Here is a 16,536-nt window from a genome sequence, read left to right on the forward strand (position 1 = left end):
TTTGTGTGTTAGTACCAAGGACTGACTACAGTACTAACCATTGCATAGGCTATGCAAAAGGGCGTGCACACAGGCAAGGAGAACTGCTTTTCCCATTTCTAAATTATAGTAGCATTTTTATCAGGTAAGGATGTGGTGAGTCCTTCAGCAGGATGGGACTGCTTAGACAAGAGCATATGTTGCTTTCTGGGTTTACAGGGACGAAAAAAAAACAAAAACGGTGCAGATATGAGAAAAAACCCCAACAAAACATCAGAGAGATCAAACGCTCTCCATCCTTTAATAACTTTGGGATAAGACAGTCATGCTCTTAGAACCTCCCAGTGCTGGTCTCGTGGCAAGAACTGCACTATTCCAGAAGAAGCTGGTGCCTTCTGAGGCTCAATCCTCATATGCCCATGCTGAGGACAGGCAGCATCATTCTGTTAGTGGCATCAGGAACAGGCTCTCTGCTCAGCCCTGATGGCCAGGTGCCAAGTGCTCCAATGCAGTGGTTGCAGCAATGTTCACTGTGAGAGCTGCCACACCTTTCATATCAACTCTGCATCGAGTACCCACACAGCTTACAGCTGTCCTGCTACCAAAGCATCACAGTTATTTCAGAGTTTACTCCGAGCGAATTCCAGTGCAGTAGTCAGGGCTCCCTGCATGCCCTTGGCATTTCCACTGCCCTTAGCAACGATAGGAGAACCTCCTGCCTTGCCTTCCATCTGTGTACAGACAGCCACGGCCCATTCAGCAGCAGAGAACACGGGGAGACAATTCTGGGGAAGAGACACACACTTTGGTCTGTGGAGCACTCTGCAGTCTGGAAGAAGGAACACCTTTCTCCTCTCATCCAGCCTGGACCCTCGCTACCTGGGGGAGACGTGACTGAAAGGAGGCTGAGTTTACGTGTTAGCGCTACGTCCTGCTGCTGGGCAAACACGTCCTGGAGGATCCAGGGATATCTGTGCCCAGCAAAAGCTGAAAGATTATCTGGTCCCAGCACAATCATCTCTGGTCATTCCTCAACATAATTAATCAGTGCCACTGGGTAGAAACCCAGGAAAAAAAAATAATAAATCAGCTGGGACCTATTGAGCAGCGTACCCAGTCCTTCTCTGCAGGCAAGCTCCTGTGATTCTGCCAGGGTTCTGCTTACCTTGGACACCTGACAGGCACAGAGCACCTCCCCAGAATCCTGAGGGCTGAGCAGCAGGACTGATGTGCCAGGTGACTTGTCACAAAGCTGGTTCACTACCTTCATTAGGATCTAGGAGAGGAAGGAAAAGGCATGGTCAGGCTACAGCAAAGGAGAATGCTGTGCAGCTACCTTTGACTGCAGTCAGCATCTGAAGTATTGCTGGGCAAACAAGCAATGTGCTTTACTCACAGACAGGGAATCAGCTGGGACAGTATCAATAATGACAGGATGGTTGCAGTGTTTTGCTAGCAGCCTTTGCGCCTTCTCTTCAGCCTGGAGGAAGAAACACACAGCACTTAAGGGGTTACAGGTGGCACAGGGTGACTGGGAGGAGTATGTAAGTATGCAACACGTATATAGGGAGTGGAAGTGCTGTTCTGTACGACAGAGGGGAGATTTATGTTAGCAGAGGTCTGGAGACCTGTACAACCCTTCTGCCTCAAAAGCAAGCAGAGATTTCAAAAGGGACAGTGACAAGTTCAGTTCTCAGATTCTCTCCTTGGCCTTTGCACTGCCACATGTATCAAGGCAAGTTCCTTTGAGAAGATACTGCTACTGTAAGTAAATGAGAACATTAAGTCTGCATTATGAATTTCATAAGGATTTTTAATATAATCATGTAAATTAGTAACAAGTACAGTGGAAAAATCACAGCAATATCCATATGAATAGGAGAAAGGCTCTTCTGCCACACTACTGCATGATCTTGTAAAGACCATTTTCAGGGCAACGTCATCTTCTCCATGCATTAACAAGTAGGCAATGCCTATCTACTTGCTGGTATTTGCAAGAAGTCCTATCCTCACAGACAGGACAGACATCAGGATTTTGCATATACCAGAAATGCAGTCAAGTCACTGCATTTTATGAATAACAGCCTTGTCAGTGAAATCAACTCAAGACAGGGCTTACACAGCACCGTGTGATTGCACCCACATTTGATGAGGCTCCAGACACTGAATTGCAGTGAACTGTGACAAATACATGAAGTTCAGTGGTGGACATCACAGTGCTATTAGCAAGCTACAGTGAGTGTGCTGCTGTCACAGTACCTGCTGCATCTCCAGTTTCTTGATGGCTGTGTTGGCGGTTCGCTGCAGCGATTTGAGGATGCTCTGTAGTTCTTTTCTCTGCCACTGGGGCATTGTAGTGCTGGCTACCACCTGGAAGACAGTCTGCTTTGTAAAGATACTGAACTGTAACTAGAAATAAATTGCTTGTTCTCCGGAAGCTCAGACTGGAGCCTGTCCTCTTTCCAGACTTTCCTATACACATACCTGATCATGCCAGTCACTCACTGCAACAGTTTTTTCAGCTGGGCATCTAAAACCTGGGAAAAAGCCTGGAAACCCTTTTTTACTGCTTAACTCTCCTCTGATATTCCCTCTGGGAGCAGAGGCACCAGGACACGAGATTAAATCTTTATGAACAAAGAGGCACCAGCAAGTTGCAGCTTCTTTCTATTGACCACAGTAATATGTGAATCTCTTAGGGAAGTCATGTTGTCTCAAGAGCCAGCCAGTGCTGGGATCTTTCTGTACGGAATGTAATCCTTACTTTGGTTAACTGTCCCACTTCTTTGGAGAGCTTCTGCATCTCAAGAACAGAGGTGCTCCTCCTCTGCTTCATCCGTATTGAGACAGAGTCCACTTCCATAGCCAAGCACTGACCTACTTCTCGGGCCTGGAGAGAGGAAAAGAAAATGTTTCAGATGCAGCAAGACAAAGAACAATCGGGGATGGAAAAAAGAGGGAGGTGGCACTGAAGTGCTGTTAAGTATCCAGGGGGAAGACATCTACAGTCAAGCTTTAAGAACGACCGTCCCCAAGAGATTCTGGACTAGAGAGCTTCCCTCTAGATCTGCAGCCATTGCTAGGTGGTCACACTTGTGGGACAACACTGTCATGTAGCTATGTTTCTTCAGCAAAAAGTCCTCCTCAGGATTTCAATGACAAAAAAAAAAACTGGGAGGCCCTTTTACTTTTTAGTGCATTAACAAATGCATTATTGAATTAATAACTGAAGAAACTAAATAACATTAAGACTAAAGAAACCTCACACCTGACATTTCCTGAAGATGAGTTCAGCTGGTCTTGGCCCATTTCTTATTGCTTTCACCAACAAAAGCTAATGCAAGCTTTTTTCACTCCCTGACAGGTCTTTGTGCCCACAATGGTCCTGGGAGACCAGGACTGCAGAGAGCATACAGGAAAAGCTGTGGACAGAGAGAACTGCTCTGCCTATCTGGATACACATCCTGTATTCCAGGTTACTCCCCCACACCTGCAGCCTTCCTTGTCTAATTAACACTTAGCTCCTTTCAGGGTCTCTTCAGGTTAACACTTCCAGCAAAGTATGCAGATGTGCCCTGCAGCTTTTCCTTTCTCTGCATTAAGAAAAAACAGTAAAAACAAAGCAGTGCAGAGGACAGCCAGGCAAAAAGCAATAGATTTGCAGGGGTGGCCTTTGCATCTAGTTCTCCCAGTTCCACTGGCAGTGAGTCACTCTGACTGCAGCCTGTAAGGAAATGGTCAAGGCACAGGGGACCCTGACACTTCTGCATACACAACAAGGATCTCACAGGAACAATAATAGGTTGCTTACTTTTCATACAGACCCTATCAGATCAGAACTACAGTTTGGCAAGAAAGAGACTACAGAAAGAAGAAAAAAGTCTGTAAGAATGAGAGCAGAACCCTGCAGTTACAAAAAACAAATGTCCAGCTGTGACAGGAGGTAAAACCAAAGCACAAAGGATTACACCTTTAAATACCTCCCCAGTGATTGAAATTTCTATAGTCCAGAAGTCTCCTGGCACTCTGCATTGAATGTCTATCTTGGAAAAGGGGGTCTGAGGGAAGGAACGAAGGTCAAAGAGACTGAAATCTAGGGCAGCTGGGGAGTGGATATGCACAGTGAGGGAAAGCAACAGAACTGTGTTCAGGGGTAAAAGAGGAAGTGAGATCAGACATAGCAGCGAGGCTCCAGCCCAAGCAGAGGGAATTTGATTGCCCAAACAGGAGCCTACAAAGCTGGATTTAGCTGAAACCTGTTTCTCCTTTCTTACCTGTTTGGCTTGTCTCCCTGTCACTGCAATGACACGACTAATCCCTTTAACAAGCTGACGTTCACTGACAATGGCCAGATCCTCCATTGCTCCTGTCTGTAGAAGGTGTCTGCAGAGTTGACAGAGAACAGAGAAGAAACAAGCTGCTTTCTGGGAACAGAAATCATCAGGAAGACTGCTTTCATTTTAGCCACATCTCCAGGAGGACAGTCTCTACTCAGTCCCAACAGCTTCAAACCTTTTTAATGCCTAAACTCCTGGTCGAGCAAGAGACAGCAGAGCTGAGGCTACTGCAGAAGAATCTTTGTGCTACCTTCCCAGCAGGCTACTGACAAATATATATATTTATTTATGAGTAGGTTGGATGGGGATCTTTTCCTTCTATTCAGCTACTGCTGAACCTCGTGGAAAGCCATTTTTCATCTCCAGCTCTTCCACTCCCTTGATAGATCATCACATACAAGCCACTGGACTGCAGTCATACTGCTGCTGTGCACAGACACAGGGAACTGATCACCTTCCCTCTCTTCCTTGGCTATACAAAAATGGATATGAATACTACAGTGTCTCAGTGACTCTGTTACCACAAGCAATTATTTCAGATAGCTTAATTAGAAGTGATCATCTCCACTCCCACGCAGTTTCTTGTCCTGCTTCTCCCACGTGACTAGAAACTTGCTCATTTCCAGCTTTATCTACTCAAATGCCAATTTGTTTTCATTTTTTCCATGTCAGCATCATACTAAGATTGATTAACTCTTCTTCTACTCTAGTGCTAGAACAGGGCTAAAATAACTAAAATAATCAGGCTGCACAATAGTTCTTACAACTGTCCCAGAGATTTCTGCAGGGTCTGGAGACCTCCTGCAAGCCCCAAACCAAACCCAGTGTGACAGGACACAAATCCTGCTTCACACTCTGCTGCAGCCTTGCAGCTTTCAAGCGGATTTCAGACTATGAAACAAGGAAAAATGCTCTGTGTTTCATTATTGTTTTCTCACCCTGGCATTCTGAAAGCTCCACAACAAGCCTACTCTGTCCCTGTTTCAGGTGAAGAAACTCAGTCGCACAGGAACAGAGTGTGGAACTTGGAAACATCTCTCTCTACCTAAGCCACCAGTGCTCCTTCTATTGTATAGAAGATCCTCACAGAAATCCTCACATAGGCCTGGACCTGGCATCAGGGTGGGAAACAACTTGAGAATTACAAGGACACAGTCTGCCCACAAACACACCTTTTTGGATTATTAGTAAAAAGACACTTACGTCCCACAGCAGAGCTCCACAGAGGTTTGCATTGCAGCCTGAGAGTTGCTGGTTAGCACAGTCTCCACGGGAATTCCCAAGGACACTATCCTCACTGGATCTGGATACCCCTGACAAAGGAGAGAAGGATCAGCAGTTACCATACAGCCTTCAGGGACACTTACAGACTAACCATATGGCTTCAGAACCCTGCCTTACTTTATTCTTATTCAAGAGTGGTTTCAAAGTTGGTAACCATAAGTAGCCTGTATGGGGATAAATACAACTGGGTGATGGCAACAGCTGTTAAGTCTGAAGAAGTAAGTAGAAAGCCCATGCATCACCAGTCTCCACACATTATAATGTAGTGCTCCACACATAATGTAGCTCACCTCCATCCCATTTGCACCCCTGAGTTTTAGGAATCAGTTCCCTATGGAAACCTCCTGCTTCAATATCTTTTATGACCCTGATGATTTCAGCTAAAAGAGAAGGCTCAGAAAGAGGCGTCCTGCCCTCCTGTCATACCTCATCTAGAGCACGGAGTCCCTGAACTCTTCTTGCCAGTGCAAGTGGGACCTCAGCCATATACACAGCCTCATTTCGCTTGATCACATCCTGGACCACCTGCTCCACTTGCTGCAGCTGCTCCACAGTCACAGGGCCCTGAGGAAGTAAGTCTGCCTTCAGGAGAAGCATCCTGAGAACAAAGGAGCTTGGACACGTCACTTTCCCATGTCTCATCTTCTCTGCTTGTAAAAGGGAATAGTGAGCATCAAGTGACTTACAGTGAGAGGAGAAACAATCCCTGAAGAGAAGGCTAGTACTGCGGTACTGGCACTGCTGAGAACCAAAGAAACACAAGTCCAGTCACCTTGACATTAAAGTCGAAGCGCAGTTGTTCTGCTGTCACATGGGAACCTCGTTGCTCCGTGCTGTCACCCAGAACGTGGCGAAGAGCGAAGTTTAGCAAGTGGGTAGCAGTGTGGTTTGTCATGCAGGCCAGCCGCTGGACCTGAAAGCACCAGATGATTTAGCATGGAGTGCTGGTTCTCCACACCTTGGGGGAGCAGATGATGGCACAAAGAGATAAGAAAAGGTTGTATTTGAGGGGATGGGAGACGATGGTGGAAAAAAAAAAAAAAAAAAAACAAAACAACAAGTAGCATGGCTGTCAAATGAATTGATGCTACCAGGCAGATATATAACATCTTTTCCCACGGGATGACCTCTGTAAAACAGCAAAAGCTAGGCTGGATACTTCCAGACAGAGCTGCAGTTCATAGCACACTACAGACAAAGTCATTTGCAAGTTTGCCCCTCCTGCTGCACGTTGTAATGAAGAACAGTCAAGACAAGAGACAAGGCTCTGATATGAATAGCTTACTCAGGACTTCACAAGATTCTCAAAGCAAGGCTGGGAAAGGGTTAAGATTACCTCATCCACAAAGAGCTGCACTTGGTCTCCAGCACGCAGGGTTTCTACAGCAGTGACTTCATGGATCACGTAACCACCACAGAGACGAACTGACTCTACAGGGAAGAGTACGTCCTGAGCAAAGAGAAACAGAAAAGTGAGTTGGGTCACAGAGAACATCCAACAGCCTGTGCTAGATACCTGTTTGACCCTACTGGGAAACATAACTCTTATTAGCTCCAAAGAGACAGGAATGGGATGGGAAAAGCAGGGACAAAATAACATAACCAGAGTGCCTCATCCCTTCCCTGCATCCAGCCAATCACTGCACATTTTGAGACTGCCAGTCTGCAGTGTAGAGGCAGCCACACCAACTGTGCTAATGAATTTTCCTAACAGGGATATTTGCCCAAGAGAAAATGCCAAGACACATGTTCCAGGCATCCAAGGTGTCACTTCTGCCTCATGAGGCTGGCAAGAGGAACTCAATCTCCCCTTCAGCTTAGGAAGATGTACTTATTGCATTCTGTAAGGCTGAAAAGGCTGCATCAGTGCCCAAAGGTGATTCTTAAAAGCTGGAATGCGGGAGGGAAGAAATACAGCATTCCACATAACTAGGGCCAAAGCCCTTCCTCTGGCAGGCTAAAAAAAAACTTGTTCCAGAAGTAGAATCCTCCCTAATACTTTTCAGAGAAATAACAGATTTTCTAATATGTCTTCAGTTGGGCACTGCAGTTGTCTAGGACTGGCCAGAGACGAGTTACTCTTCTCATGGACTCTCTGATTATTAATTGCATTCTCTTTGCATTGCTGCCATAGCTGTTAAGAGTGCAACACACCAAAGGAAATCCCAGGAATACTTCCAACACTTTCACAGCAAGAAGAAATTGTGAAGAACTGAGAGAGAGAGACAACCAGAGCAGCAGACCCACTTCTGTGAGATTACTGCTGTTTCTCCCCTCGCCCACCAACCCCAAGGCAAAGACAGGGAAACTGTCAAGAGTTAGCAGCTTGCAAATTAAGACAGTAAAAGGGCCCATCACTTGGAGAACTCTGTCTGGCCTCACTATCCAGGAAACTTTGAGTTCCACCAGCAAAGTGTCTCACCTGCTGTCCTAAGCGTATCAGGTAACCTTGGTCAGAGTCTTGCCCACCCTGCTCTGCATAAAAGTTAGTCCTGTCCAAGATGACGCCACAGTGCTGCCCTGCCCCGACCTCCTTCTGAAGAGATTGATCTCTGTACAGCATCAGGATGGTGGCCTGGCACGGGCTGAACTCTGCCAAGGGGAAGAAGATGGCAGCAATCAATGCGAGCACCCTGTCAGATCACACCATGAAAGGAGGCACCATTTCTCTGGCCATCCCTACCAACACACAGTCTATAATGAAAGCTAGCACTTCCCTTTGACTTGATCAGAGGAACAGCTATTGGCCAAAAGGACAAGGGATCTGCTATTCAGAATCAAGTCATCCCAAACTTTACTTACCACTGTAGAGTAGGTAACTGCTCAGGGACACCCAATCTAGGTTCACATGAGCTCAAGAAAGACATGGTGGACATGCCTGCATCGTGTTATATTGCATACTTGCATGACAGCCTTCTACAAGGAGAAAACAGGCTTGATGGACAAGGGAGATTATCTTCCCTGATTAAACAAGCTACTCTCTTGTAGCATCCTTGAAATCAAACTCAGGAGATTTAGACTGGGCAGGTGGACCATAAGGCAAGTGTATAACTGGCTGGACAGTTGGGCCCCAGAAAAAATTGCTCAATATTCTGAAGTCCAACTGATATTAGCAGAGCTACCTGGAGGCTGAAATTATAGCCAACACATTTTAACATCTTCATTAACGATTGTCTATGATAGGATGGGATGTATGCTTCTCCTGCTTGTGTCTGGCAGCAATTGGTGAGACTGGCTGATACACTGAAGACCAAGGATGCTTTTCAGAGAGATCTTGGTAGGCCAAAGAAATGGACTGAGAACAACCTTGGGCTTTTGAAGGGCAAGCTGAACACAAGTCAGCAGGGTGCCCTTGCAGAAAGGAAGACTGCTACCTGCTGGGCTGTACGAACATACAGTTAGCAGGTCAAGGAAAATGATTATTCACTTCTGTATGTGGCATTTGTGAGACAACAGCTGGAGTGCAAGGAATTCTGACTGTATATAAGGAAAAAACCTTTCACACTAAGAGTGATAAAAAAAATAATGGAACAAAGACCAGAGAAGCAGTGGGATCTTCATCCTTAAAGATACTGAAAGCCTAATCAAAGATCCCAAGCAACCTGTTCTGAGTGTGAAGCTGATCCTCCTTAGACCAAGAGACTGGACATTCAGAGATTCCCTCCAGTCTGAACTATTCCATGATTCAGTGACTGATGAAGCAATATAGTGCTAGCTTAGTAAATTCAACCAGTGTCTTCATTTTTCCTCCACTGTGCTCTCTCTGTAGTTTGTCTAGTTTGAGCTACGTACTTGCTGTACAGTTTGAACTGCCTCACATTTTGCTTGATGTGAGTTGTCATCAGTACACTGGACAACAGGCTGTACACAGCTATCTCTAATTGCTTGCGACAGCCACACCACCTCTCACTCTCTATGGTTCAGCTTTATGCTTTCCCTAGAGCATCAGCAGCCCCAGTTATCCCAAAGGATAAAAAGCCTGCACTGGCATCTAGTGGCCTGCCAAAGAAATAGCAAGAGCACAGCTTTAAGCACCTACCAAAACACCTTGCATAATCTTCATTCTCCATAGCACTCAACCCAGAAGCCTGATTGCTGGGGACGGACTCATCTCTGGCAGAAATCAACAGTCGCTGCCTCAGCATTGCATGGTAAGACCAACCCATTTCTCACTACTGGTACTACCTTACTACCAGCCCAGCAATAATAACAGCAGCTACTTTGAGAAAAGTTACAAGGGCCAAGAAAAGATGCAGCAGAAAGGTGGACAGGTTTGAACTATGAAGTACGTGTTCTCTTGCATGTACCGGCTAGTAACAGCAGGGTCATGAAGGATTCCTGCTCCCTTAGGCAGTTTGCTCAACACATGGAATCTTGATACTTACCATACTGACCATGCTGCCCAAGCTTGTAGGAGTATTTTGGAGAGTCATCAGTAGCAGGTATGTTGTCTCTCTGTAGCTGAGCCAGAGAGTGCACATCGAGGTGCACAACGGTGCCTTCCAGCTGTCGTCCTTCCTGTGGGCCACGAGCCTTTCGCTGCAGCAGAGTAAAGGCAAAGTTAGATGTGAGGTAGCTGGGGAAATACAAACCAGTAACTGGAGCTTTAAAGCTAGAAGCAGCTTCTGCCATCTTCCTGGGAAAGACTAACTTAGGTCCGTGCTGATGCAGGCTACTGCTAAACCAACTTGTCCCTTCCAGCCCTACAAGCACTCAATACAACTCTGTGCTAGCTTTTAGGCAAGCCATAAGCAACAGCTAACATAACACTACCTGCACAACTTGCTGTGTAGCTGTGAAACTTCAAGGCCATTAAAGCTCAGAACAGTGAGGCCTTGATCTGATTACTGTACAGGGCAGGCAGTACAAATCTTCCAGCACTACAGAGCTTGAGGGGGTTATATAAACTCTTCATAATTCACTTGCTGTTTGGGCTGTCCAAGCTTGCTCTGCTTTGGGGGTGTTGAACTGCATGACTACGAGAGGTTGCCCCTAATGTATGTAATTCTGTGACAACCTCCATTCCAGCCAATATTGTACAACACCGATAGTCACCTGAAAAGAATCACCAGCAAATACTTCCCAGTTAAACAACTACAGGAAAGAGCAGTGGGACTGAACTGCTGCTTCAGATTCACTTCCCCTCCAGGGAAAAGGGGCATAGCCCTGTGGTGCATCTAAGAAGTCTCAGTAGTGACAGGAATTTTGACTCTGGGCACACAGGAGAGGGTAGGCTCTGAGTTATCCTCATGAAGAGCGCGTCTCTTACCTTAGCATCCTCTAGAACAAGCTCATGAAAAGCAGCTGAATCCAAATGGATTCCCTTTTCTTCAAGCATCAAGTCAATTAGATCCAGGGGGAACCCCAAATTCCCATAGAGAGACCAGGCTACTTCAGCTGCAGGGCAAAAATGAATGATATGAACTATGCATGAGCATAGGAGGTAAAGGCATCTCCAAAGTTGCTTGAGTGGGACCAATCTGACGTGTGCCTTTGCAACTAGGTTCATGTGGGCTGTGTGCAAATGCACTGATAATGAGAAAGGGTAGAGAAGCCACACAGTTTTTAATATGGGACTGAGTACAAACAGAGCTGCACAGCCACATCTCTGCCAACATTCAGTGCAGCACATCTAAGCAGGCAGCTCCTATGGTTGCGCCCTGAGCACCTCCTTTCAGTTGTGTCTTGCAAGAATCCATTTAATCAATAAAGCAGCAAAGGGAGTTTCTAACTTTCCCAGTGCCTGGTTCGTTGTGGGAATGATGTACTAGGAAACAATTGCAGCCTAGAGAAGGGAGAAATATCTGCTTTTAAATTTGGCTTTGGAATGCCCAGGGCTGGAATGTCATCAAAAGCACATGGAGAAGGGTAGCTACAGTTTTGACCGCAATGCTCGCAGTGACCTGGACCAAACCATCTTTAAGTGCAACTTGAGATAGGAGGCTTACCTGGGAAATTTTCAGAAGGTTTCATCTGCTGCACTGTCCGCTCAATGATACGCCTCCCACGCTCAAGGGAGGACAGAAAAGCAACTTCATTCTCATTGATGATATCCATAACCTGCCCAAAGAACAGAAGAAGGGTTACCCATAACATCACAGGAAGCTCTCCAGCTCAGCTCAGCCCTGCCACCTCTGGGCTCGCTGCTAGAGGCAGCTCAAACAAATCAAGTGGATCTCTAATGGGTGCTCTGTCTGCATGAACCAGCATCCATTATTTTGTGTCTCTGCTGCACTATTAAACAGTGCCAAAGTCATTTTGTCTCCTATCATCATCCCTGATAATACTTACCATCCACCTGGGAAGAGATGGATGCTGAAACAAATGTTCCCTGTTACACTTTTGTTATCTATGACCCAATTAAAATTGCATGGCTGAAACAGACAGAGAAATTGCCTTTCACAGCTGCTGTCAGCAGAAGCAAGCAGGGACTAGCCTTAAATCCCCAAGCCACTTTGGACAAAGGGTACTCAGGCTAGAACAGACTGTACTTGCATTCAACAAAATAGCTGCCCTAGCTTTTCCAGAGCAACAGCTGCCTTTTATCAGAACAAAGAGTCCCTGCTAATGATCTAATAGAGCTCCCACAACAAAGTCCACTAAATATACTTCTCAAGCCCAGGCAGTGCCCACAATGCAGACATGGTCCCAACACATCCCAGCCTATACATGAGAACCCTGCTATGGAGTAGGCTATGCAAACTCCTCCAGCTAAGATCTGTGAATGGGTTCTGCCTCTGAGAATAGTGCCTTACAAAGACCATGAGAGAGGGAGGTCTCTTTCCAGGGTTTCTGCATTGCTTACCTGGTCTGCACTCTTCCTCAGCTCTGGATAGGCATCTCCCTGTAGAGTATCAGTTAGAGATAACACCAACCTCAGACAGTATCACATGGGAGAGTCACACCCATACTTACAGCTGCTGTCTCCTGGCTATCTCCCCATAACCCTACTCAGCTAACCCTTGCACAGCACCTCTGTGGCAAACACATCAGTTCACAATGGGCAGAAAGCACTGTCATTTAAGATGCTGTTAGTAATCACAGAGACCAATCTCAGAAAGCTTTAGCCAGATATGACAGCTCGGAAACTGCTGCCCTGAGGAAACAAGTGAGTAGTTGCATATATTTATGCTTATTTGGGCTGACTGTATCATTAGTTACAATAGCACAGCTCCCCATCACAAGCGATCCACAGACAAGAGATGTTTACTGTTGCAGTGCACCAGATACACCCTCCTGGTACTCCATTCTGTCCAAGGTTGTCTCCTGACATTGCACAGGATACAAACATGGAGCTGAAGAGAATGTCTGACACTTGTCTTCTCTAAAGCAGTAGCTCTTACTTACCAGCACTTCCACTACAGTAGGCACGAGGGAGGCCAAGAGCCCATGTGGAGCATGAAGGACTTCAGAACAAAAGCGAACGGCCCTGCGCAGAATCCGACGCAGCACCAGTCTGAAAGCAGGGCAGAATTCCCCAAGCAGCATGTGAGCATCTCTGCCCAGCACCCACAGTCCAGCGCACCCCCCCACACAACCCCTCTTTGGCCTGGCCTAACTGCCAAAGGTTGGTTGCTCCACATACTCTATACCCAATCCAAGGATGAGATGCAGGTCTGAACCTCTTTCAGGCTCTCACATGAATCTCTCCACATCTTTGGTCCACATTAGCACCTTTCCCCCGGCTCCAATTCCCTTCTGGACCTAATTTCCCTACTGGAAACTACGCAGTTTCCATATACCCTTACTCTGCTCCAGAGAGGCCTGGGTAGATGCCATCAGTGATGCACACACACAAGGTCCGCACATGATCTGCCACCACACGGTAGGCCATATCCACATGCCCAACATCAGCATTCCCAACCAGACCTTGGTATCTGGGCCCCCCACAGCCCTGAAAGAGAAAGTGAGGAGACCACAGATCAGCAGAAGGATGCAGAAGGAAAAGTTCCAATGCAACAGGCAGCCAGGTACACTTGACATCATGCTTCTCAACTACTCTGTGAATGTAAGACAAATTGATTAAATCCTTCCAGAACATTAGAGACCAAAAGTTTTGTACCTAAGACAGGTCAGCCAGTGTCCTAGCCCTAAGAAATCTAAGACACTTAGAATTAAAAATGGATCATCGATGCTGCTATACTAGTGGATTTCCAGTGTGGAATTGACCCTGAGTTTCCCTGTCTGGGGCCTGGCCAGACATACCTCCTGTCTCAAAATACTGTGTAAAGAAGGCAAGGCTGTAGTATGGCATGAGGCAAATAGCTTGCTCCAGAAGAGCTTTACTTAGCTGTGACTGTAAACAGGATCACCTTGTGAATGGCATCCAGGATGGGAGTGAAGAGATCTGTGTCGTAGTTGGATCGTTTGTTCTGCAGAACCGTCACCAGCCTTTCTAAGCCCATTCCTGTATCCACATGGTGCTGAGGCAAGGGAAGCAAGTTCCCCTCCACCTCTCTGTCAGCAAGTTAGGAAAAATAAAAGGCAGAAGAAAAGTACCAGTCAGTTCTGGGCAAAGAAGAGATGTACTGGAGATGCAGAGGATGGGAGTGCAATAAGGGAGTGATGGGATAGAAGCAGCAGGTAATTCAACACAAGATAACTCAGGGACAAGACTAACGGCAGCCTGCCTTGGCACTGACTGGCAGCCAGGCTCTGGTCATCAGATCATCAGGTTATACTGCAATAGATGGAAAAAGGATTTTTCAAAACAGCAGTCTTCTCACCCTGCAAGTGTCTCTGTACTGCTGCAGACCTGATCTCTGGTGTAATAATTTAAAGGAGGAATGGATAAAAGCTAAGGAGAACCACGAGTCTCAGTGGATACATCCTCCCAGCTTCTCCTTTGCTCCTCTACTGCCACCTCCTGGAAAGCAGTGAGGTGCCTAAAAGTATACATGCATGATTCAGATGGCACGTAACAGAGAAAGGCACTGGAGTTCAGAGGAGGTTCCTGGTACCTGCTATACTGCATGAAGACCAGGTTCCAGATCTCCACTACATCAGGGCTGCCCTGGTTCACCAGTGCTGAAGCATTTCTTCCACCACCCACATGGTCATAGTGGATCTCCGTGCAAGGACCGCAGGGACCTGTGTCACCCATCTCCCAGAAGTTGTCCTTCATTGGGAAAGGCAGCACGTGGCTGGCAGGCACTCTGGAAAGGCAAACAACAGAGGTGGCAATGTTGGTGTGCACATGCAAAGCACACGGTTACACTATATCACAAGGAAAATGAAAAGGATAGAGCCTCCTTGACTACTACAAACTCAGAATCCAAATGCATTAGGACTTGTTTGCTTCTGTTCACGTAGAATTAGCCTCCTTAGCAGCAAAAAGCTGTATCCCTCGTCACTGCTGAGAATGGCCAGCAAAACCAGCATGGCTCCTGCTGATGGAGACAGATGTGTCACTGGGTTTGTAGAGCCACTTTTCTCCTTGGAAAGAATTGCACCAGAGCCATGACATGAGGAACAAGACTGACCATTACAAATAGCACTGAGCTGGCTGCCTTGGGCCCAAAGCTCACGTACAGCCTAGAACAAACTCCCAAACTGCATATATATATATATAGCCATATATATATATATGGCTTTATCATCACATTAAAACAGCAATTGCTAGCAGAATGCAGACGGCACAACTCCTTGTGGAGAAGAAGTAAAGGATCACAGACATCTTTAGCACACTGCATCCAGGTTAGAAAGCCTGAGGCATACAGCCACAGACCAACTGCACCTGAGCAGTAGCTTAAAGGTAAAATGATCCAGAGGATGAAGAGTCCAACTTTCAGTAACCCAAAGGAAGAAAAAACTAAATGAGTCGAAGACTCACTGCCACATCTATCTTCCGTCAATTAAAGAACAAATGAGAGACTATGGAGACTTGGATGTCAGTATCTAATGCTCAGAGCCCCTTCTCCAGCATGCTTACCCCAAGCTGAGCCATACATCCCTGCACTCCTCATCTGCGCTCAGCCCCAGTGAAGAGTCTCCGCCAAAATACGTGACATAGAGACGATCCTTTGGGATCTTGTAGACCTCTGTCAGGAGCTCCCAGGCCATGCTACACGCCTCCTCCTGAGCAGACAGGGACACAAAGGAAGCGCAGGAATACAGAGCGGAGTGAGAAAAGGGGGTTCTTCAAAATGACAGGCACCAGAGAAGCATGTTTAGCTCTAGCTCTCTGTAAGCAGTTGCAGTGATTCAGCACAGCACCTGACCCCTCAGCTTTGCACCACAGAGTTTGGAGCTGTAGCGCCCATGACAGAGTGCAGCACTGGTATCACAGTACAGCTACGATGCTCGAAGAAAAGGCCTGCACGTCCCCCTCCCAGATGAGGACTTGTTCTTGCCACCTCACCTTGAAGTAATCCCCGAAGGACCAGTTCCCCAGCATCTCGAAGAAGGTGTGGTGGTAGGTGTCACGGCCCACGTCCTCCAGGTCGTTGTGCTTCCCCCCAGCACGCACACATTTCTGGCTGTTCACCACCCGCCGCTGCTGCGCCAGCTCGCTGCGGGGATGTGCCGTGCCAAGGAAAACGGGCTTGAACTAGAGAGCACGGGAAAGAGACACTAGCAGCTATCGCCGGCTGCTACCCACGCTCATGCGGGGAGAGAATCCGGGAAGGGCTGGGCCCGCACCTGGTTCATGCCCGAGTTGACGAAAAGGAGGGTCGGGTCGCCGCGGGGCCGTACGGGGGCGGAGGGCAGGCAGCGGTGGCCGTGCTTCTCCTCAAAGAAGCGGAGGAAGGCGGCGCGAATCCGCCCCGCAGACGGGCAGGCGGCACCGCGGCGTGGGCAGCAGGGCCAGGACCGCCGCACCGCAAGCAGCGCGAGGCGCAGAGGACTGGCCGCCGCCATGTTGGCCGAGGGCGGAAGTCAGTGCGGCGGCTTCCGGCAGAGGCGAGGGCCGACGGGACGGCGGAGGAGCGCCGGG

General features: G+C 47.3%; 1 protein-coding gene across 1 annotated transcript; it reads right to left on the bottom strand.

The window, feature by feature from the left end:
• Positions 1-252: 252 nt before the first annotated feature.
• Positions 253-16,460, bottom strand: AARS2 (alanyl-tRNA synthetase 2, mitochondrial). The gene is made up of 22 exons (XM_042822630.1): positions 16,242-16,460; positions 15,961-16,149; positions 15,532-15,677; positions 14,561-14,755; positions 13,913-14,057; positions 13,349-13,494; positions 12,948-13,056; positions 12,406-12,444; positions 11,549-11,660; positions 10,870-10,997; positions 9,986-10,139; positions 8,023-8,192; positions 6,937-7,050; positions 6,373-6,513; positions 6,027-6,164; positions 5,520-5,629; positions 4,254-4,362; positions 2,744-2,869; positions 2,239-2,349; positions 1,376-1,459; positions 1,145-1,255; positions 253-764 (listed from the first exon to the last, which is right to left on the bottom strand). Exons 1-22 carry the CDS (start codon positions 16,458-16,460, stop codon positions 600-602), a joined length of 2,961 nt encoding a protein of 986 aa, XP_042678564.1. The 3' UTR covers positions 253-599.
• Between the last annotated feature and the right edge of the window lie 76 nt (positions 16,461-16,536).

Source organism: Centrocercus urophasianus, unplaced genomic scaffold (assembly GCF_019232065.1).
Source record: "Centrocercus urophasianus isolate 14NV4802_14NV808 unplaced genomic scaffold, USGS_Curo_1.0 seq_10, whole genome shotgun sequence".
Classification (NCBI taxonomy): domain Eukaryota; kingdom Metazoa; phylum Chordata; class Aves; order Galliformes; family Phasianidae; genus Centrocercus; species Centrocercus urophasianus.

Coding starts and splice junctions, on each gene's coding strand:
- AARS2 (XM_042822630.1), bottom strand. CDS start 16,460: ATGGCGGCGGCCAGTCCTCTGCGCCTCGCGCTGCTTGCGGTGCGGCGG. Junction 15,678..15,960: donor CCTTCGGGGATTACTTCAAG/GTGAGGTGGCAA, acceptor CTGTCTGCTCAG/GAGGAGGCGTGTAGCATGGC. Junction 6,165..6,372: donor GCTTCGACTTTAATGTCAAG/GTGACTGGACTT, acceptor TTACTTCCTCAG/GGCCCTGTGACTGTGGAGCA.